Consider the following 23184-nt stretch of genomic DNA (forward strand, 5'->3'; position numbering starts at 1 on the left):
ATGGCTATGTTTTGTTATGTCACAGGAGGATGTTGAAGCCAGCTTGGAGAACTTGCAGGACATTGACATGATGGATATCAGCGTGTTAGATGAAGCAGAAATCGATAATGGAAGTGTTGCAGATTGTGTGGAAGACGATGATGCTGATAATCTCCCGGAGTCTCTGTCTGATAGTAGAGAGCTAGAGGGAGAAATGAAAGAGCTTCCTGAGCAGCTTCAAGAACATGCTGTAGGTACTCGGTAGTCTCTAGAACAACAGTTCTCAACCTGCAGGTCGTGACCCCTTTGGAGGTCAAACGACCCTTTCACAGGGGTCGCCTAAGACCATCGGAAAACACATATATAATTACGTATTGTTTTTGTGATTAATCACTATGCTTTAATTATGTTCAATTTGTAACAATGAAATTGGGGGTCACCACAACATGAGGAACTGTATTAAAGGGTGGAGGCATTAGGAAGGTTGAGAACCACTGCTCTAGAATGTGCCCTGAGTGCATCAATTTCTCAAATGTCATAATAAATGAGAAGTGGAGTATATGCTATACATTTGCAGAATGCTACATTAAACGTTTCAGGGACATTATTGAAGGCCTGTCTGCCAGGCATTAGGCATTATGTTCTTTAATTGGTAGGGGTTCTGGGGGGGATGTTAATCCTCACCTGAGGATATTTTTCCCATTTATTTTTTAGAGAGAAAAGAAGGGAGGGCAGGAGGGGAGAGAGACATTGATTAGTTGCCTCCCTCACTCGCCCTGACAGGGCCAGGATAGGACCCGCGATCAAACCTGAAACCCTTTTGGGCATGGCCAACTCTAACCACTGAGTCATGCTGGCCTGGGCTGTTTTTTAAAACAACAGTATGACAAATAGGTGGGATTATGCCCATTTTTAGTTGAAGAAATTGGGGGTTTAAAAAGTAAAGAACTATCTTCAGGATCATAAGAGGATAAGAATTAAGACCAGACCAATTCCAGAGTCCATGTACTTGACTCATGCACCATGTTGTCTTGGTACCGTTTATTATTTTACTTTTATGAGGATAAATTTGCTAGGTATACAGAAAAAGTGATGGATCACTGGGGCTTTTCCAGTCCTCTGCTTCTGTCCCCATACTCTGATTTGGGAGTTTATAATGGTAGGAGGCAGGGTTCTCAGAGATGCCATTCCATTCGGGGCAGTTGCCACCTCAGGGGCAACAGCCCCATTGTCATTGGCATCCAGGTTTCGGGAAGGTGGTGGTGGCCACTGAAGTCCAAGAATCCACTCCAACACCTGATTCTGGGCATTGTTCCTTGAAGAGTAGTCTCCAAACCTCATGCTCCAATCTACTTGTAAAGTCTATGTACTACAGTAGCCCCGCTTATCCATGGGGGTAGGTTCCAAACCCCAGCAGAATCACACTATATTGCTCTTTTGATTTCTGCACTGTATTCAGAATTTTGTCAGGTGATTTTTAAAAATTGATTTTTAGAGAGTGAGGACTGGGGAGGGAGAAAGAGAGAGAACCATCAATCTGAGAGGGAAACATTGATTGGCTGCTTCCTGCAAGCTCCTTACCAAGGATTGAGCCCACAACCCAGGCATGCACCTTGACTGGTAATCAAATTTTCAGTACACGGGACAGCCCCCAACCATCTGAGCCACACCGGCCAGGGTTGTCATAAGTGATTTTTCATGGCTGTTACTTGTTATTGTATAGATGTTCCATTATGTTACCTTATTGATGTATTAAACTGTCTTCTCTGTTTATTTTACAGCTAGAGGACAGAGAAACTATAAATAACTTAGATACTTCATCATCTGACTTCACTATATTACAGGTAAATTGTTGTGTCTCTCAGTAATTATAGCATCAGTGGTTATACTACAGTTTCTGGAAACCACTGCAGACATTGTGTTGCACTCCCAAGGAAAAGTCATTCAAGGTTTGTTAACATTGCCTACTTTGTCAGCATCTTTAGAGAGGGTTTTGCTCCCCTTCCCCTAAATACAATGTACCTGTTGCAAAGGACTCACCATCTTGACTTCCCACTCAATAACTATGGCTTCCCTGTAACTGAGAGGGCATATTTGGGAAAGTTTTTTGCTGATTTGATTGCTGAGGGCATCCTCTGCAGAAAGACTGTTAGGTCAAATAGCAAGGGGGCTCCCTCTCTAAGGAAGATTGATGGGGTCCAGACTAGGATGCAGGGGGGTGATAGGGTGGGCAGAGCACAGACATCACAGCTGGGACAGGTGGATTCCAAGGCTTCTATTTCTGCCTTTGGGAGTATTTCTTATGGAAAATGCAAGGAATTTTTTTGATTACTATATCATCTTGACTGTTTCATTACCATCTGTGTAAATATTAAACCTTAGATGAGAACAAATGAGATGTGGACTAACTTACAGGTATGATTTCAATAAATTTGGGTCTTGAGTTTCCTTTTAATGTTTCTGCCAGACTTATATGTATGTAAACTGTTGGAATAAACTTACTTGGGTCTAATTTTTAATTTTTTTTTAATCCTCACCCAAGGATATTTTTTCCATTGATTTTTTTTTTGTTTTAGAGGGGGCGGGGTGCAGAGAGAAAGAAACATTAATGTGAGAGACACATCAACTGGTTGCCTCCCGTACATGCCCCAACCAAGACCAGGGATCGAACATGCAACCCAGGTACATGCACTTGACTGGAAATTGAACTCACAGCCCTTCCTTGCGCAGGCCAGAGCTCTAACCACTGAGAAGCTGGCCAGGGCTTGCGTCTAATTTTTTTTTTTTTAATATATTTTATTGATTTTTTACAGAGAGGAAGAGAGAGAGATAGAGAGTCAGAAACATCAATGAGAGAGAAACATCGATCAGCCGCCTCCTGCACACCCACCACTGGAGATGTGCCCGCAACCAAGGTACATGCCCCTGACCGGAATCGAACCTGGGACCCTTCAGTCCCCAGGCCGACGCTCTATCCACTGAGCCAAACCGGTTAGGGCTTGCGTCTAATTTTTAATAGAAACTTTTTTGGTTTTGTTTGTTTTTAATATATTTTTATTGATTTCAGAGAGGAAGGGAGAGAAAGATGGAAACAACAATGTTGAGAGAGAATCATTGATCAGTTGCCTCCTGCATACCCACTACTGGGGATCGAGCCTGCGACCCAGGCATATGCCCATGACCGGAATCAAACCCATGACCTTCAGTTTGCAGGCCAACGCTCTATCCACTGAGCCAAGCCGGCTAGGGCTTTAATAGAAACTGTTCTAAGGAAATGAAAATACAATTAGCTTATTTCAGTCCTTGATTGTTTTTATTGTTTTTTTTTTATGTCAACTGTGCTGCTTAATTAGAACACTTTTTAGATAAGATCTCCATTTGCTCTGCCAGGCAGGGCAGGGTTGGTTGTCACTGGTTAAGTGACCCCAGCCTCAAGGAGTATGCAGACCTCAAAAAATAAAACTTCGTGGAACCCAGCTCACTTTAGGGCTGATGTCTCTCCAACTGTGAAGAGATGCATTTTATTTATCCCTATGAAAAGAAAGGAAGAGCCAGGTCTGGTTGTTTCATTGAGTTTTTGTTCTAGGTCGAAGACTCCGAAGTTTAAATGGAAAGCATATAACCCTTTCCAGAGACAAATAGGAATATATTCATTTTTTCTTTGGAAAAAGTTGAGAGAATTGTTCTGCCTGGAGTGGTCCTTTGTTTTGCTCAGAGTTTTACTTCCTAAAGTGGCATATATTATGTTAAAAACAAATTGATTAATAGTTAAATGAAACTACGAATAAAGTGAACAATTTCCTAGGGCTTCCTAGAATGGCAGGTCTATTCCCAGGGGAAGATACAGACCATCCACAACCATTTATGGGGTATATGTGAAGTACCTGTGACGCGATGGTGTGGATACAGACATGAGTGAGAAGAAAGACTGGTCTCCATCCTCACAGGGCCCGTCCTCCATGCGTGGAGTACACACATAAACAGAGCATTGGGAATTGGCCTGACTGGTACACAGCCTTTGCTCAGATCTGGGCTCTGTGTGCTGTGTGTTCTTGAGCATGTTTATCAATCACTCTGTGCCAGTCTCCGAATCTAAGAAGAAAGATGATACTAATAGTTCCAACCTGCTAGTACTGTCTAATGATTAATATATGTATACATGAGGTGTTTAAATTAAATTTGCACCTGGAACCTAGTCAGTGCTCATCAATATTGACTGGAATTCTAGAATAATGTACCTTGTACAGAGGTAGGGAACAGGGATTACATATTGAGAGAAAGGCCCTTCATTAGTGGAGCAGCCTTTGATGCCATTCAGGATGACCTTTCTGTGAGCTGAGGACCCCTGACCTAAATGTAAGACTTGGCTGGGAGTGAGGTCAGGGTACAAGTGGGCCTGTTGGGGAGGGAGGTGGTGTGAGAGGCCGTTGCTAAAGCCCTTAGGCCACAGAGGGACATGTGCTCACCATGGTGGCAAAAGTGCAGACAGATGGAGATGGGAATAGTAAACCAGAGGCTATTGTAGGTGAGGCATAACAATGGTCTAAATTGACAGGGCTTCCTGAGAAGGGTTGGAAGGATATTTTGGAATTGGACCTGGCCCAGTGGGGACCTTGATTGTAGGAGATAAATGTAATCCTGGAGAGCTCTCAGGTGACAAAGGGGTAGCTGTGATACAACTGCGAAATAACAGTTTAATGACATGTGCCTGTATTCCCTCAGTCTTGTGAATATTCTAAGCTAATGCTATATTAATTAATGAAAACCTGATTGTTTGCTATGTGTCAGGCATTCTGTTAGACACTAAAAGTAGAAAAATGAAAACACTGCTCTCCTTGCACTTAAGAGTTCCACCTAGAGCAGTGGTTCTCAACCTTCCTAATGTTGTGGTGACCCTCAACCATATAATTATTTTCGTTGCTACTTCATAACTGTAATTTTGCTACTGTTATGAATTGAAATGTAAATATCTGATATGCTGTATGTGTTTTCCGATGGTCGCAAACCACAGGTTGAGAACCGCTGGCCTAGAGGGACAGATAGGCATGTGATCAGTTCATCACCATGAAAAGTGAAATGTTGCCAGACACTGGGGAAACAGCAAAAAATGAAAACCAGATACCAGGTTCCTTGAGAGTAGCCTGAAATGTGGGGTTTGGGCCCAGAGGAAGGAGCTGGAATGCCAGCTGTGTGGGCTCTTCCTTCACGAGCAAGTTCTCCCCCTGTTGCATTTGTGAGTGCTCTAGCCTGTGTTTTAAAAATTTCCCTTTTAGTTACTGCTATCTAGCACAAATCTTTTTATTTTATTTTATTTATTTTTGTTTTTTCCGCAGGAAATTGAAGAGCCATCCTTGGAGCCAGGTACTGTTCAATGAAAAATTTATCAGCGGGGGTTTGGAATCATTCTAGTTTTCCACCTTCTCTAATTTGAATTCTTAAATTTTAAAAAGTTGCCATAATATAGTATACATTGTTCTAAAAGTTTACGATCCAGAACATACCAGGATCATAGAGATTGGAAACCCAGCCATATCACCAGATCTGTGAAAGTGGCTAATTTCTCATTTTGCAAAATGTATTTATGAGATCTCATGCCTTTTTAAATATAAATGGCACTTAAATGCATGTAGAAAGAGTTTGCATGCCTCTCGAGCTAATACTGCTGGACCCCACAAAACAGATCTTGTGATATTGGACAGTACCTTAACTTTATGGTTTTTAATTCAGGCAGTGCAGGTAGAGGTAGGGAGATAAATTTTAAAACATTGAGACATAACTGGATTCCAGAAGAGGAAAGAGTTTCTTCATGAGAATTCCAAACAAATACTATTCACTTTCTGGACTTCAAATATCTCAGAGCACCGATGGAAGAGATTCTGATTGTCATGTTGGACTGTTCTGTTAAAAGAAATTCAAAGAAATTTGGAAATTGAGCTGTTCAGTGAATGGTCATACATTCAGTTAAGCAACTTGGACTTTGGAAGCTAAATTTGGAAGAGTCATATGTAAACGACGACAGAATGAAGACTGTCAAGAATCAGCCAGAAGGTTTTGGGGTTAAATCTCTGGGATGCTTTTCTCTTCCATGTAGCGTGGCAGCTTACTCTAGCAGTCGGTTGGAGTGCAGGTAGTGTAACCAGTGTAACATGTGTACCTGCGGGTTTTCCAATCTCTGTGTAGCTAGCAGTTCTCTTCGTGTTAGTGTGGCAGCCGTGCCAGTTCCACATTTGTGATTGCTTTATTTCCCTGGTAATTAAACCTTGTGCCATTCTATTCCTGTTAAATCCGTAGAAAATGAGAAAATACTCGACATTTTGGGGGAAACTTGTAAATCTGAGCCAGTAAAAGAAGAAGGTTCCGAGCTGGAGCAGCCATTTGCACAGGATACAAGTAGCGTGGGGCCAGACAGAAAGCTTGCGGAGGAAGAGGACCTTTTTGGCAGCGGCCACCCGGAGGAGGGTGATTTAGATTTGGCCAGCGAGTCAACAGCACAAGCTCAGTGGAGCGAGGCAGACACCCTGTTAGCGGTAGTGAAAAGGGAGCCCGTGGAGCAGACAGGCGGTGACGAGAGGATGGACTGTGAGCCTGTAGGGCTAGAGGAGCCAGTTGAGCAGAGTAGTAAAGCCTCAGAGCGCACAGAAGCCTCTAGCGAGGAGGTCGCAGAAGCGCCCCAGGAAGCCTCAAGCCCAGATCCCAGAGATAGCAAAGAAGACGTGAAGAAGTTTGCTTTTGAAGCTTGTAATGAAGTCCCTCCGGCTCCTAAAGAGTCCTCAGCCAGTGAGGGCGCTGATCAGAAAATGAGGTTTGTTTTTTCTCAGTTTTAGACCAGACGCTATCTCCTTTTCATTGGTCGTTTAATGACACACATAAGCTGTTTTTTCTACAATTGGCCAGCCAGACTGATGAAACTGTAGTTTACCTCTAAAGAATGTTTTATTTCTCTTTGTTTATTTTAAACTGATTATATAATCTTTTTCTTTTCTCAACCTGTCATGGTTGTTTTCTTTAATTCTTCCTAATTATCTTTAGCCCAGCCGAATTAATTAACTCCTGTGGGTGTGAAATCTTATGGTTAGGTCAGATTTCCAATACAAGTTTGTCGGGGTATCATTTTTTTCCGAACTAAATTTCGGGTAGGTATGCAACCTCAGCACATATTTTATCATTTTGAGTTGGTTTCCTCTCTGCTTCTTCCTCCTGGAGTGACATTCTTTTTTCTCTCTAGTTCTGTCGAAGATGACTCGGATACAAAACGGCTTTCCAAAGAGGACAAAGGTAGGTCCCTACGGCAGTCTCTTGCAGTGTATGCGGCCTCAGCAGTAGTGTGGTATATTAGTGCATTTCTCAGCCAGATGTGTCTGTGTGTCTTACATGGGGCCTTTTTCCACTCCTGCTCTTCACTCTGCATGTCCTGGGTAGTGGGGACCAGGCCAGTTCTTCCGGGTTGATGTATTAATGTCATGCAGGCCCTTGTTTTCACGAGGGCACTTTGGAAATGGAAAAAAATGATCTGGTGTCAGATATCCTGGTATTTCAGCTTTATCAGCACCTTACCTCTTTATTACAATTTTTTTCTTTAATTGAAATTTTACTATCCAGATTCATTCTTAATCAGTGTTAAAAAGAACCATAGCCTGACCGGTTTGGCTCAGTGGATAGAGCGTCAGCCTGCAGACTGAAGGGTCCCAGGTTCCATTCCGGTCAAGGGCATGTACCTTGGTTGCAGGCACATCCCCAGTAGGGGGCGTGCAGGAGGCAGCTGATTGATGTTTCTCTCTCATCGATGTTTCTGACTATCCCTCTCCCTTCCTCTCTGTAAAAAATCAATAAAATATATTTTAAAAAAGAAAGAAAGAACCATAACTGGGGTAGGTATGTGTCACCAGAAAGGAGCCCCAAAGTGTTTTGGCACAGATATCAGCATTCTTTGTTCAAGAGCCACCTCACTGGGTTTCATGATGTGGTTTGGTAACTTTGAGGGAATCTCCATGATCCTAACAGCTCCTGGCTTGCTGTTGTAAGTGGCATTGCTGCAGGTCCTGTTGGGCCTAGTTTGTCACTCCAGTTGTGTAAGGACAGTGGGCTTGGGGGCTGCTGGTATCTTGGACAAGTGGGGGGAACATATGTGGTTTCTAATGACTAAGACTCAAGATATTGTATGAATTATATTCTTGACCAGACGCTGTGTTTTTTTAAATAGGTCGTAGCAGTTGTAGAAATTTCTGGGTTAGTGGACTTTCTTCCACCACCAGAGCTACAGATTTGAAGAATCTTTTCAGCAAATATGGAAAGGTAAGACCAAGGGTTTTCTGGAGAAGATGTCTTTAAGCCAAATTTACTATAGCCTTTCTATGCAGATTACTGTCCTCTCAGTGACCACTTTGACACTTTGCTGTTCTTTGAGCTCACAGCTCATGGCCTGTGCAGGATCACCTACCCCTCTATGTGTAGAGGTGACAGATCTGTTGAAGCTCCCAGACCCCCTCTACTTTGTATTTCTTCTCCCTCATCCTCTGCCCCCAAGCTACCACTTTTTTAAGGCTTCAGGACTTAAACCCAAGAAGGGCTGCAGGGGCTGTAGCAAAGGGCAGGACGGAGAGATGCTGTCAGCACTTCTGTGAGACAGTGGTAACTGCAGGACAGCACAATTGAGGCTGTACACATACAAGGCTTTTGCATCTTGACCAGTGACAGGTTCCAGCTCTGCCACTCACAGTTGTGTGGCCAGGTTCATGTCACTTCCCTTATGGGAACTTCTGTATCATCTGTACACCGGGGGACCTTCCATTGCTGCCTCCTGAAGATGGTATGTAGCTATAGCAGAGCTATGGATGCCCTGCCTGTGGCCCTCATCTGTAGCCTGATTTTTTAAATTGTTTTTTAATCCTCGTCACAGGATTTTTAAAAAATATATATATTTTTACTAATTTTAGAGAGGAAGGGAGAGTGAGAGATAGAAACATCAATGATAAGAAAAAAGAATCATTGATCGGCTGCCTCCTGCATACCCCCTACTGGGGATCAAGCCCGCAACCCAGGCATGTGCCCTTGACTGGAATTGAACTGGGGACCCTTCAGTCCACAGGCCCATGCTTTATCCACTGAGCCAAACCAGCTAAGGCCAAGGATATTTTTTCCATTGATTTTTAGAGAGAGTGGAAAGGAGAGGGAGAGACAGAAAGAAATACTGATGTGAGGAAAACACATCGATTGTGTTGCCTCTTGCACACACCTGATCAGGGCACTCATACCGTTTTTACCCACAGCTGGAGCATTTATGGCCACTTCCCCTCTGCACCCCAAGCCCCTCTCTCTTCCCTCCCTCGTCAGCTCTTGGTGATGGCAGTGATTGATAGACACTCATGCACCAGCCCCCCCCCCCCACGTTTCCACTACAGCTCCTTGTTTGTTAGGGCACTTGTGTTGGCTTTCCTCCCTTTTTTCTCACCTTCTCCCTGTGCCTCCTGGACTCGCCTCCCAAATAAATTACATCCAGGGCTCCTTGTCTCTTAGAGTCAGCTTTTGGGGCAAGCCAAAGTAAAACTTGGTACAGGCCCTTGTTCACCTTAAGGCTTGAGCAAGTTATAAGAGATCAAACCAACAGTATTTACCTTGGTTATTGATGTCCAAGAGCTAACAAAGGGAAAATTAAACATGCCATGGTGATAGAAATAGCTGATGACTCCCTGCGCCTCAGTAATCCAGGTTGAGCCCTTTCTTCTTTCTCCTGTGGCCCTCAGAGGAGAAGGTTTCTCTCAACAGGGAAATGTCACTCTGAGGCCCATGGCTTCTTGGGAGCATTGTAGGTTTCATTGAACACAGAATTAGACCACTCTGAAACCTTCCTTTGGGGCTAAGATTCCTTGTGGAAAATAAGGATGAATACTGGCTCCTATGGGGCTTCTCCTGAACCTGGTGCCTGACATCAGCTTGCTGAAATGTTTGGAGGAATTACTCAGTATGTGAGGGTGTACCTTTAGTGCCTCAAACATCTTAATGAACTTGTTGTTATCCCTAGTGAGATGGAATCTGCCTTCCAGAGTGCTCGTTGCAAACTTGCTCTTATGTCGATAGCCATCTATATAGATATGTCTTTCTATTTGCTGCTCACATCTATGACTATATATTCAGAGTAATTTTTTACAAGTTTGAGATAATGCTAAAGGAATATTTGCAGAACTGCCTTCATCTTGCTTTTGCCACACTGCCATCCTGATTGCCTGGAGGAACAGCCATAAGTGGAGGAGGTCCTTGGAGTAGTTAACTGCAAGACGGTAGCATTATCTTCCCCAGTCATCTGCCTCTTTTCAGGCACCTGGTGACAGGGTTTTCTCCTCCCTCATACCAGGGAGGAGGCCTGACTTGGGGTAGATCAGAGGAAAGCAGTGTGAACCGTAATGACTGTGTGGGAGGGTTTCGTGTCCGAGACCTATTTCTGTGCTTTTCCTTTGAGGTGGTGGGTGCCAAGGTTGTGACAAATGCTCGGAGTCCTGGAGCTCGCTGCTACGGCTTTGTGACAATGTCCACAGCGGAAGAGGCCACAAAATGCATTAACCACCTGCACAAGACTGAGCTCCACGGGAAGATGATCTCAGTGGAAAAGGTAAAGGGCCATTTTCTTCCAGGACTGTGACTATTTGAGGAAACAGTAAGGTAATACTTCCATTTGCTTCTATTTTTCAGGCAAAAAATGAGCCTGCTGGAAAGAAAACCTCTGACAAAAGAGAAGGTGAAGGGAAAAAAGAGAAGTCCAGCACCAGTGACAGGTATTATTTTCTCTAAGGAAATTGTGGCCAAGACGATTCTTTTCTTTGTTTCACATCCTTCAAGTTCTCCACAGATAGGGAAGAGCACGAGGCCCCTGACCCCGTTTGTTTTTCCCATTTGTTGTAAGGGGGTTCCAGCACCAGTCATTGTGCTGGATTTCCTTAATCCAGGGGCACGTGGGGAAAGCAGGATGGGCTCCTTGTTCTTTGTTGTCTTGTTGATGCCAGTTGAGGCAGCCTCCTTCTTGGCACTTGGTGCTCATTGCAAGAATCTGATAGTGGCTGGTTTGTTTATCAGAATACCTGATCTAACACACTTCTTTGTTTTGGGGTCTTACCTAGATCAGCAAACCTTAAAAGGGAAGATAAAGCTGACAGAAAAGATGATGCTAAAAAGGGTGAAGATGGAAGTGGAGAAAAGAGTAAAGATCCAGATGATCAGAAACCTGGCCCTTCAGAGCGATCTCGAACCACAAAATCAGGTAGCCTACCGCCTAATCGATATGTAAGAGCTCACTTTGAGTTCTGCTCCTGGCCGTTGTGGTTTGTTGGTTTGCTGTCATCAGTTGGCAACACAAACTAGATTTATTTTCCATAGAGTTCAGTATTTTTTTCTCATTTGGATGTTTCTTGTTTCTTACCTTAACACTGACACCTTTCTTCCTGTAGGTAGTCGAGGAACCGAGCGGACTGTAGTAATGGATAAATCTAAAGGTGTGCCTGTTATTAGTGTCAAAACGTCGGGATCCAAAGAGAGAGTGAGTATTGATTTTCTAACTAGGGTATTTAGCAGTTTTTTTCATTTGACATTGCTTCCATTTACATTTCTAAGTGTGTTTTAGGGAATTACTGAGATTAATTTGAGAAAGGTTGTCTACCTTTTCAAAATGTAGATATCTTGAACTAAAAAAAAGAAAGAAAGAAAACTTAAAAGCTTTTCTTCAGGAGCATTTGAGATCTTGCTCTCTGGCACATGCTATCAGTTTGGCTCCAATAAACTTTTTCCCCCAATAAATTCTGAATAAATAAGTAAATGCTTTCCTTTATACTTAACTTTGTTCTGATGAGAATTGTTGCTCTTTTTTTTCTAAAGCTAATTTTAAGATTCAAACATGGGAGTGGTTGACCTTTTCCCTGAGCCAGTGTTTATCAGTCCATTTTCATTGCCTGCCCTGAAAGTTTCGGAAGTACTTCATCATGCATTCCTAATCTACATGTGACCCAGCCAACCTTCAGCCACCTTAGCTTCATCCTGTACTGTCTCCTTGCAGATGCTCTGCAGAACACAGAATCCACAAAGTACCTATATTGTTAGGTTCTTACCGCTTCAGTCTCCCTTCCATTAGGGTCATGGACAGTGTTGATATTCATACATTCAACTTTTGACAGCCTTATAACTTTGATAGATGTGGGTCTCCAAGATCACCCACATTTAGTGATTCACTAGAGCAGTGTTGGCGAACCTTTTGAGCTCGGCGTGTCAGCATTTTAAAAAACCCTAACTTAACTCTGGTGCCGTGTCACATATAGAAATTTTTTTTGATATTTGCAACCATAGTAAAACAAAGATTTATATTTTTGATATTTATTTTATATATTTAAATGCCATTTAACAAAGAAAAATTAACCAAAAAAATGAGTTCGCGTGTCAACTCTGACATGCGTGTCATAGGTTCGCCATCACTGCACTAGAGGGACTCGTGGACTGAGCATCTACATGTACTTCCAGCTAAGATTGGCTACAATGATGCAGTGAGGATACACAGTGGATCATGGGAAAGACAGGCAGAGTTTGGGGGAACCCTTTATGGGCTCCTTTGTATTCTCTCCCGTGAAGGCTCACAGAGCAGTGAAAATGCAGCAACCCACAGGTGATGCTTCTGCCCACAGAAGCCCATTAGAGTCTCAGGCAAGATTTTTATTGGGGGCTGGTTACTTAGCATGTATCAAATTCCCAACTCCCAGAAGGAAAGGTGTTCTGTGTAACTATAGTTTGCACAGTTCAGGCATAGTGCACCACCCATACCAGTTAACTGTCCACTGGGGACACTTTGAGCATCAAGATCCCAGATTCCACCCTCAGGCCAGTTGTGTTAGCCCCTGTGCTGCACAGATGACAAACCATTCCAGCTATTGAGTAGTGTGCATCAGTTGTAAGTCAACATTTTGATTATGGAAATCTGTATATGTTTTTACAAATATTTTAATATATTATAGCCTTTACCCTTACTTTATTAAAAATGTTTAGGCCCGGCTGGCATGGCTCAGTGGTTGAGCGTCAACCTATGAACCAGGAGTTCATGGTTCGATTCCCAGTCAGGGCATGTGCTTGGGTTGCAGGCTCAATCCCCAGTGTGACAATGTGGGGCATGCAGGAGGCAGGCAATCAATGATTCTCTTATCATTGATGTTTTTCTTTCTCCCTCTCCCTTCCTCTCTGAAATTAATAAAAATACATTTTTTTAAAAAAATGTTTAGAAAATGGCAAAATAAAAGTGTGGATTCCAGGGCTAAGATAGGCAGAGCTCAAAAAGAATGCAGTCGGCACAAATAAGGAATCTTCCAACATACCAAAAGGGGCCTCAGTTGGACACTCACTGCACATTAAATTATGAATGAAAACTACAAGATTAAGGAATTTATTGTGGATGCAAAAGACAAAGTATTAAAAATACTTCTTTGGTCTTTTATTATTTATTAATTATTGTATTGTTTTCTGTATGAAAAACTAAACCTACTTTTGCATCACCTATATATTAGTATTAAAAGGTGATGAAGATCTGTGATTTTGAATTATAAGCAAAATACGAAGTTCCTTAGGAGGGAATGAGTTGTTACTTAATTGTCTCATTAAACGTTAATCTTCATTTCTTATCTTCATGTTGGATGCTTGGACCTGGACATGATTGTTCCTGTTGTCATTTCTACCTTAACTTCTTAATGTTCCTTGATGAACCAGGTTTCTAAGAGCCAGGATCGCAAATCAGCCAGCAGAGAGAAGCGGTCTGTTGTATCCTTTGATAGAGTCAAAGAGCCTCGGAAATCAAGAGACTCCGAGTCCCGCAGGTGAGTCAGGTTCCAGAAACGTTCACTGGTTGGTTACTGCCCTGAACTGGTTATAACTGTGTTCAAGGCTGTTTCAAAGCCCCCTGTGGGTGGAGAACTTCTTTAAACCTGTTTGCCCCCTTGGTTTTCAGTTGCCGTGCTGTGACTATCAATTTACGGCTTTTTCAAATTATTTTTCATGTAAATAGGCTCATTTCTTCCTGAAGATTATGGAAGGGACCAGTGGCAGGAGATGGAATGCTTCTCGGTGCAGTCATGCTAGTTAACACCAATTTGCTCCGGAAGCTATGAAAATGGAAAAATGGTGGGACAGATATTGAGTGAGCTGAGATGTCCTCATCCTTAAATAAGCCAAGAAAAAAATATTTTTATAATTTTTTTAAAACTAAACACAAATAGTATTGACCACATTGAGTGACAGTTAATTTTCCTTATCAAGAAAGAACTTTTAAGCTGTAGTTTAAAAAATAATTGTTAGTTAAAAAAAAAAAAGTCTAGGAAAGTAAGAGAGAGGAAAGGGAACAGGGTGTACTGTTTTGTTGTAATGTCCCACACAAAACTTTATGCCTAAGAGGGAAAGGCATTGGGCAAAGGATGTAATTGGCAAATAAGTAGAACCAAACCATGTACATGTGGAAATTAACCTGATAAAAATGACATTTCCCACTAGTGATGGACTCTCCCAAAAATGACTTCAGGTCATTTGTTCTTTGGATAGTCCTTTGGGTCTCCCAACTCACCAACATCCTTGACAAAATAGTTAAAATGAACTGATGACTGAACACAAGCATAAAAATAAATTATTCATATAATATGAAAGTAAATATATTTGTGAATTTTAGCTTTAGAAGGCCTGAAAAGTCATGAGGGAGAAGTAGACTAAATCATAACTTTAACCTTTCTATAATGAAAGACCGAAGAGAAAGTCAAAAGACATATGACAGGTGGGAATAAAAGTCATTTGAAATGTAGTAAGGAAAAAAATAACCTGATAATAAAATGGATCAAAGACAATATAAGTGCTCATGAAACCTATAGAAAGTGGTTCAGCCTCTCTGGGGATCAGGGAAATTGAGATGAAAACAGCAGTGAGACCAGCTTTTTATTCACCAGTTTAATTTGAGCCACCATTTGAATTACAGTGTGGGAGACGGGTATTGGTAGAGGTGGGAGTGGACATGGCACACAGCCTAGGGAGACATTCTGCATAGGCACACTTCTAAATCCTAATGTCCGGACACAGTAATGCCACCTCTTCAAAGCTCCCTGGAGGAACTTATGTACAGGAAAATGGGGATATGGTGTCCCTTTTTGTGAGGTTGGGAACAACCATGAGGTCTGCCTCTGGGTGCTGGTTATGTAAACCTGCCTACTCCAAGGGCTTCTTCCTGAAATCTATAGAGATGGGGATATGGGAGGGTTCTGATGTGTTACGTGAACCAGGGAAGCTGCCATTTTGTCCAAAATGCAGACACAAAACAAGGCAAGATTATGCATTTCTGTTAGTGCAAATATGTGTCAGTAAGTGCATAGCAAAAGATGGAAATGAGACAGGCTCACAGGTATACGGAGACTGGAGGAAACGTGCTACAGTATGATCAGTATCACTACCAGAAGAAAGGCTCTTCAGCATGGGGCGGGGGCCCTGCATGGCCTCATCAGCACTTCACCACTCAACTGTTACAGGCCCTTGCTTGTTAAATTCACCTGAATTTATATAACAGCATCAAATGACTTGATTCTACTGCACTAGCTTGGTTTCACAGTGACTAATTGAAGTTCATGATTTAGAGAGCAAAGGTTCTAAATCAGACTTAGCTATGAAAAATATGTTCTGTTTTTTTTAAATATTTTTATTGATTTCAGAGAGAGGAAGGGAGGAGAGAGAGAAACATCAATGATGAGAGAGAATCATTGATCGGCTGCCTCCTGCATGTCCCCTACTGGGGATTGAGCCTGCAACCCAGGCATGTGCCCTTTACTGGAATCAAACCTGGGACCCTTCAGTCTGCAGGCCAACGCTCTATCCATTGAGCCAAACCAGCTAGGGCTGTTCTTATTTTTAATGGGTAATTTTACAGAATCAGATGTTGAACTCCAGAAAGATCTTAGTTTATATTACAGACCCCATACATACCCCTTTGCTGTAACCTGGCTGGTCTTGGATTCATCCGGAAGCAGAGCGAATGCTTTAGTTTCCGGGCTCTTGCTGCTTTTTTGGATACAGTGGGCTTCCTCCTTGGTCTTCCTGCTAGAGCAGCAGTCCTGCAGGTCTAGACCCAGCCCTGCAAGCTACATTTCTGCAGTGCTCCATGGCTGCTCTGCATTCATAAAGCTACCCCACTGGGTGATGCCACCAGCACTGCGGCCTTTGGGCCCCTGCAGCTGTTGCTCTCTGTCCACAGGTTGCGTGAGCGCAGTGAACGGGAGCAGCGCATGCAGGCACTGTGGGAGCAGGAGGAACGGGAGCAGCTGGAGTATGCCCGAGAGAGGCTGGCCTTCCATCGGCACCGCCTGGAGCGGGAGCGCATGGAGCGGGAGCGGCTAGAGCGCGAGCGCATGCATGTGGAGCATGAGCGCAGGAAGGAACAAGAGCGCATTCACCGAGAGCGGGAGGAGCTGTGGCGTCAGCAGGAATTACGCTATGAGCAGGAACGGCGGCCTGCTGTGCGGAGGCCCTATGATGTGGATGGCCGGTAAGCCGAGCTGCTCCCACCAGCTACCCTTGGGTGACCTGTGACATTAAGAATTGTGTTATGGTCCCCAAAATCATGTTCACTTGGGATTCTTATTTAAAAGGAAGCACTTGCTACAGTCCAGTTCAATGTCCTGTACTTGGTCAGGGAATTTGCAATGGTGTGAGGTCCAGTGAGGAAATAGTTGGGCAAAGTTGTGCTGATGAAGTCACTATCTTTCAGTCCCAGAACAGATTCTGAGGAGGGAGGAGGAAGTTCAGGTACCCAGAGCAGCTGGGAAGGCAGGCAGACCAAAGAGCACCTGCTTTGGGCCTCTTTCAGGCTTTGTAATCATTGCAGTAATTTGTTTTTGCTTATTCAAATAATAAAACTTATAAAAAATATTGATGTGTTATGTGAGGCGAAAGTGCTAACCACTAGTGAAAAAGAGGACTAAATTTGAACCCTGCTGTGAGGACTCTGGGTGATAATCCCAGCAGTGATCCTTTCTGAGTGTTTCCAAATGCATTTATCTTTTTTCTACCTCATGAGCTAAAAGAGGTCTCTGTATAACATACAACATGACTTCTATAAGAGGTCTTTAGACTCCTTTAGGACTTTTTAATGCCTTTGTGCAGAATACTGATGCTGGGAGTCTGTTCTACTCAAATGTTTTCAAACATCACTTCACGTACTTGTAAAAGTCCTCCCCACTGGCTGTCTTTAATGGATCAAGTCAGTGTCATGGTAGAAGACACAGAAGTACACTATAGAGCCCTGATAACACCTCTGGCTTGCTGTCTTGATAGATTAAGGCCAACCTTCATGGTGGCCAGTCTGCAGATGAGTATGTGTGGTCACCTCTTACAGGCAAACCAAAGCTTTTCTACCTAGGGGAAGCAGATGTGTTGAACAAAATAGAACAGTCATTCAGTCAGATTTTTTGTTTGATTGTTAATCCTCATCTGAGGATATTTTTTCCATTGATTTTTAGAGTGGAATGGAGGGAAGTGGGGGGCGGGGTAGAGAGAGAAAGAGACATCTATGTGAGCGAGACACATCGATTGGTTGCCGCCTACACACACCCAACAGGAGTCAGGGATCAAACCTATAACCCAGGTACATGCCTTGACCAGGTATCGAACCCGTGACCCCTTCAGTGCACAGGCCAACATTCTAACCACTGAACAACACCAGCCAGGGCTTTCAGTCAGATCTTATGTCACCCCTCCAGTCTCTCTCAGCTTGTACAGCAAAGAATACGCTGTTGATGAAGTTAAGTGGTGGGGTCAGGGGTAGTCTCGGGGGGTAGTTCACCAGTTCCCACAAGATGGTCTATTTGGAGGGGGGAAATGCACTCAGCCCTTTCTTACTTCCCATTCTAGGCGAGACGATGCCTATTGGCCAGAAGCCAAGAGAGCTGCCTTGGATGAGCGTTACCATTCTGACTTCAGCCGCCACGACCGCTTCCATGACTTTGACCACAGAGACCGGGGCCGCTACCCTGACCACTCAGTAGACAGGTTAGCTGGGCCCTCATCATCCTGCCTACTTAATGCAGATGACATTTGTCCTGGGTCATTCTTAATAGCAAGGAAGTGAGGTTGGCCCTTTTAGGTTCTGTGAATCCATTTAAACAATGTGTGTGTGGAATACTGGACTCAATTTAGGAGATGTTTTCTATTTGGTGGTCTAACCAATATCTCCTTATGGTTTCTTTTCAATTATCTCTTTCAGGAGAGAAGGTTCAAGGTCAATGATGGGAGAAAGAGAAGGACAGGTAAATCAGAAGCTATGCTTGTGGGCAAAGTTTTCCCATTGAGTTCTCTTTTGTTCTTCTGCCAGCCTTCCCTCCTCCCCACTTTTGCATTAGTGCAAGAATGAGTAAAGGAGAAGGGCAGCCCTTCACTGTTTGTGGGATGACAATTTGAATTGTGCCTCATCTTGTTTGGAAATCTCAGCAGGTTTTCTGAAGCCCTTTTCGGATTTGACCTGAAGTTCTACACGCCTAGTAACTAAATGCACTGGTAGTAAAATGCTAGAAAGCCTTGGGTGAGTCTGAAAGGCTCTGTAGGAATGTACCTTGTGACCCACATAGCTGACAGATGCCACACTTCCTTATTGTGGAGTCCAGGTGTACCTGTGGTCGCTGGTCAGCCTTCCCTGCTGAGCCTCAGATAGCATCTCAGTCTCTGGTCCACACTCATTCTCTGTGCAGAATTAACACCTTAGGAAATAAGCTTAGTTTTCTACTTTTTTTCCTATCTTACATGTAGATTGAGAAATTTCGAAAGGAGCCCCAACTCTTGAGTGGTTTACATGGAAAATCAAAGGGATTGAGAGAAGGTTGTGGTCAGGGTGGTGGTCAGCAGAATTGGTGTCCTATGAGTCCGTCCTTTCCCTGACTCCAGCATCTTTCCCGGCCTGTTCCATCATTTCCTAAGAACGTGGCTGGGGATGGCTTGGTTTTTTGGTATATCGAGGGGTTCCTCTGCCACCTCAGGAGTAATTCAGTGATCCTCGCCTGAGTCTGTTTTCTCTACTCTTGGAGATAAATCTTACATGCAGCCAAATCTAGACCCAGTCTTACGGTTTTTCTTTGGTGGAGAAGTTGAACACAGTGGTTAAACTGTCAAGGCTCTAGAATCAGAACCAGGGTCATGCCTGGTGCCACCACTTTTGCCAAGCCTAATTCGCGAGCTGTGAAATGAGGTTATTCTACCACATAGGTAGTTAATAAATGAGACCACATGTGCACAGAAAGTGTTTGCATAGTCCCTCACACATAGCTGTTATTGCTAGCGGGTTTTCATCTGACATCAGACAATGCAAAACTGAAAGGGTTTGTTGTTTTTAGTGCTGCCGCAAATGGCAGATGATGACATATGACATCAGAAAGGGGAAATAGCACAGACCCTCGGGGCCTTTTTGAACTATTACATGGACTAGTTAGTTGGACAAAAGAATGTTGGTTAAACTTTAAAACACCAGGAAGAGGTGGAAATGGGCTTTAAAGAACCAGGTCTTGTTAAGTTGAACATTCCTGCTTCCCTGTATTAAATGCTCCTCTCTCCACTTATGTGTCTTTAGATAGAAGGCTACATGTAAAAATTCATTCTTTCTTAAACCCTGTTCTTTGTCCACAATCAGATGAAGCTCTGTAAATCATGAGCTATAATTTCTTTTGTAGAAGTGTTATTTCAGGGGTCCATTTTAAATAGCTCTTCTTTAATTTGACAGCACAGACTTTGGTGGACACTTTGGTCTTTTATTTCACCCCTTGAAGGGACAATGCTCTATTTTGTCCACCTAGTAAAATTAACCCCCTTATCTTCTCTTGTGGAGGTGTCCGTGCACATTTAGGGGTAAGAGACCAGGTGGCAGTTAGGGCTCCAAGTAAGAGCATGGCTGTGGGCAGCGACCGGACTGCTGGAGCAAGCATCTGAGGGGCTTCATGACCAGGGCTCTCTTCTAGTTTCCTCTCATGTCAAGTGTGATCCTGGGGCAAAAGCCCCTAAGGTCACCAGTTGGGTTTGTGGAACAGCAAATCAAGGAGGGAAAGCCACCTACCCTAGTCCCTAAAAGTCATCAATGGGTGTTCCTTTAGCAGACAGGGGCTTCTTCTCTCATCCCTCCTTCATGGAGCACGAAAAATGGGGCCAGGCACTACTGGGGCTGCGCCAGCCCAGTGCTTGATGGTGCAGAGCCGGTGGCAAATCAGGGACATGATGCCAGGCCCAGTAGTGAGTTGTGTTAAAGGATCCTTCATGGCCCTTCTACTCTGTGGTTCTACAGGGGTGTTGATTATATTGTTAGCACAGGGGCCCATTCTTGGCACGGAGCAGTTGCTAGGTCCCAGCACCCCTCCGTCCCTCAGTCCCTCAATTCTCTGCCTTCTGATTAGGGTGAGTCTCAGCCCTTTCCTTGACTCTTGAGCACCTGTTCGTCACCAGGCCATGAGCAGACTTCAGGGATGCAGCTGTGTCTTGTGAGATGCATGGCATGTGTGGCATAAGGCAGTGTGCAGAGTGCCTGGCAACATGGACTTGGTGTGCAAGTGCTTCTGGGTAGTTGTCTTTATTACCTTGTTGCCCCAAAGGCCTTGGGATGCAGGGATAATACTAAAGCCTTTTCATTTTGGCTCTTTAACATTCAGCATTATCCTGAGCGCCACGGAGGACCAGAGCGCCATGGACGGGACTCCCGTGACAGGTGGGGTGGATATGGCTCTGACAAGAGGATGAGCGAGGGCCGGGGACTGCCTCCTCCACCCAGGTTTGTGTCTCACACTCCACAGTTCCCTTGTGGGCCTCACATATAGCTGACAGGCTGAGGACCCACCATCTTGGGGGATGTGATGAGCACTGGTTCTGTGGCTCAGTGCACCAACCATGGCTCAGGCCACCTTGGAGCTCTTTGAGTAACATGGGGCCAGAGCCAGTCCTGTTTCCCTCAGTCCCCACTGCCTGAAGGGATGGGGGGCTGGGAACACAGAATGCTAACCCCGAGCTCCAGAGCCCACTGCTGTTGCTGTTCTGAGAGGCAGAGATGTGGGCAACCCAAATCAGAGATGTCTCTTTCCAAGGGACAGACGTGACTGGGGGGACCATGGCCGGAGAATTGAGGATGACCGTGCATGGCAGGGCACTACTGATGGAGGCATGATAGACAGGGACCACAAGAGGTGGCAAGGTAAGAACTGGCTCTCAGGGACACATCTGTCTGAAGAGAAGCATCTAGAAAGCTTAAGCAACACCTGCTCTTCACTAATCATTGCTAATCCCCCTCCTCTGAGAGCAGGAGTGCTTTCTCTGTTCTCCCTCCCCAGGGCTTGGTAGAGGAGAAACCCCTAATGACTGGGTGGGGGTGGGATGGGGAGTGAGGGTTGGCACAGAAGAGTGATGTGGGTGTTGGTAACTCCTCCCCCCCCCGTAACTTAGGACAGCCCTGTGGTGTTCAGGTGCTTGTACATGCACTGGAGACCTGTGAGATTTGGTTTGGGTGGCTCAAGAAAGGGACTGGACTTACCAGAATCCTTGTCATTGTCTTCTAAACTACATTCTGTGCTTGGAAGTACCTTGTGAAAAGTGTCTCTTGTCTTCCAGGTGGTGAGAGAAGCATGTCTGGTCACTCTGGGCGAGGTCACATAATGAACAGGGGAAGGATGTCAGGGTAAGGCATTCTGTTGGTCTCTGTACTAGTCTCCTCTTCATATGTTGGCTTGCCTTGGGGAAGTTTTAGAAACATTCAAGTCTTCCCAATTACACTGCCTCCCCTAGTGTGCTGTGTTCTAAAATGGTGTGGGGTTTGTCCCATGGTGCTGCTTGAGGGAAGAGGGTTTCGAAGAGCATGTGACCCACAGGCACCCAACACATCCCATTAAACAGACTCCGAACATATGAGCATCTGCATTTGTTCCAGGCGTGGCAGCTTTACCCCAGCTGGGGCCTCTCGGGGTCACGTGATCCCGCGCGGTGGAATGCAAGGTGGATTTGCTGGCCAGAGCCGGGGCAGCCGACCCAACGACGCTCGCTTCACTCGCCGCTACTAAGTGCTTGGAATCCTGTGTTCCGTCATGTGGCAACCAGAGTATGTTCTTTTAGGAGTTATCTTAAACTGTGTACAATATTTTTTTTTTTTATCTGCTGCCATATTGTAGCTCGATACAATGTGAATTTGTTTTTTGGGTTTTTTTTGTAATAAATGTGTTTCTGTTCACATATCCTTTATTTAAAGCATCCTCTCTTTTTACTTCTCTTTAAAACGAAATTATACTCAGCACAGCTTTTCCTTTAGGGAAGGAGGGCTGAAAGGGGCAGCTTCCAGGGACTGTTGGGGTTTCCAGCAATCTTGTAGTCCTTGCTGAACAGGCTGTTATTTTCTGTATGTATGGTAAAATATATGTAACATGAAATTTACTATTTTAACTATTGTTATGTGCACCGTTTGGTGGCATTTAATTCATACTGTGTAAACCATCACCAGTCATCTTCAGAACTTATTTCCCCAAAGGAACGCAGTAAACTAACTTATCTTCCCTCTCCCCCAGCACCCATCATCTACTTTGTCTCTATGGATCTAACTCCTCTAGGGACCTCACATGAGTGGAACTACATCCTAGTGGGGTGAGGACAAGTTAACAACAAAGTGGGGAGCTGAAGGAAGAGGAGCTGTTTAATACCAGGAAGTGATGAACTCTGCTGGGGGTGGGGCAGGGCCTGAGTGTGGAAGGGGTGTTGTCAGGACATGAGAAGGAAGGAGACCTTTTTTTTTTTTTTTTTTTTTATATATATTTTATTAATTTTTTTACAGAGAGGAAGAGGAATAGAGAGTTAGAAACATTGATGAGAGAGGAACATGGATCAGCTGCCTCCTGCACAGCCCCCACCAGGGATGTGCCCGCAACCAAGGTACATGCCCTTGACCGGAATCAAACCTGGGACCTTTCAGTCTGCAGGCTGACGCTCTATCCACTGAGCCAAACCGGTTAGGGCAGGAAGGAGACCTTATGGCTGGACAGTGTGAGGCAGGTGTGTTCAGGGACCAAGCATTCCTGTCTGTAATCCAGGGATTTGCAGCTTGGTAGTTGTCTCCCACCCTCGGCTTCAAGGAGTCATATCCCCTCTGCTCAACCAATGGGCTCACTGTTCCTCTGCCAGAGACCAACCACCGATCTGTGACAAAGGGACCAAGTTCTG

The 23184-nt window shown here is 44.2% G+C and overlaps 1 protein-coding gene across 14 annotated transcripts in view; it reads left to right on the forward strand.

Annotated features, from left to right (window-relative positions):
- SAFB (scaffold attachment factor B) overlaps positions 1-22215 on the forward strand; it is a 36471-nt gene extending 14256 nt beyond the window's left edge. For 4 of the 14 annotated variants that reach the window (XM_023764610.1, XM_023764619.1, XM_023764620.1 and 1 more), the window contains 19 exons: positions 26-229; positions 1761-1823; positions 2362-2394; positions 5313-5340; positions 6271-6781; positions 7205-7254; positions 8180-8271; positions 10433-10582; positions 10663-10745; positions 11088-11227; positions 11415-11503; positions 13705-13811; positions 16217-16507; positions 17872-18009; positions 18224-18266; positions 20643-20761; positions 21072-21178; positions 21592-21658; positions 21874-22215. In XM_023764610.1, the coding sequence (XP_023620378.1) occupies positions 26-229; positions 1761-1823; positions 2362-2394; positions 5313-5340; positions 6271-6781; positions 7205-7254; positions 8180-8271; positions 10433-10582; positions 10663-10745; positions 11088-11227; positions 11415-11503; positions 13705-13811; positions 16217-16507; positions 17872-18009; positions 18224-18266; positions 20643-20761; positions 21072-21178; positions 21592-21658; positions 21874-22186 (2628 nt within the window). In that variant the 3' untranslated portion in view covers positions 22187-22215. Of the gene's footprint in view, positions 1-25; positions 230-1760; positions 1824-2361; positions 2395-5312; positions 5341-6270; positions 6782-7204; positions 7255-8179; positions 8272-10432; positions 10583-10662; positions 10746-11087; positions 11228-11414; positions 11504-13704; positions 13812-16216; positions 16508-17871; positions 18010-18223; positions 18267-20642; positions 20762-21071; positions 21179-21591; positions 21659-21765 lie in introns of all 14 variants that reach the window. The other 10 variants (XM_023764611.1, XM_023764613.1, XM_023764616.1 and 7 more) reach the window with 10 other exon arrangements.
- The last annotated feature ends 969 nt before the right edge of the window (positions 22216-23184 follow it).

The sequence above is a fragment of the Myotis lucifugus genome, unplaced genomic scaffold, assembly GCF_000147115.1.
Source record: "Myotis lucifugus unplaced genomic scaffold, Myoluc2.0 scaffold_341, whole genome shotgun sequence".
In the NCBI taxonomy this organism is placed as follows: Eukaryota; Metazoa; Chordata; class Mammalia; order Chiroptera; family Vespertilionidae; genus Myotis; species Myotis lucifugus.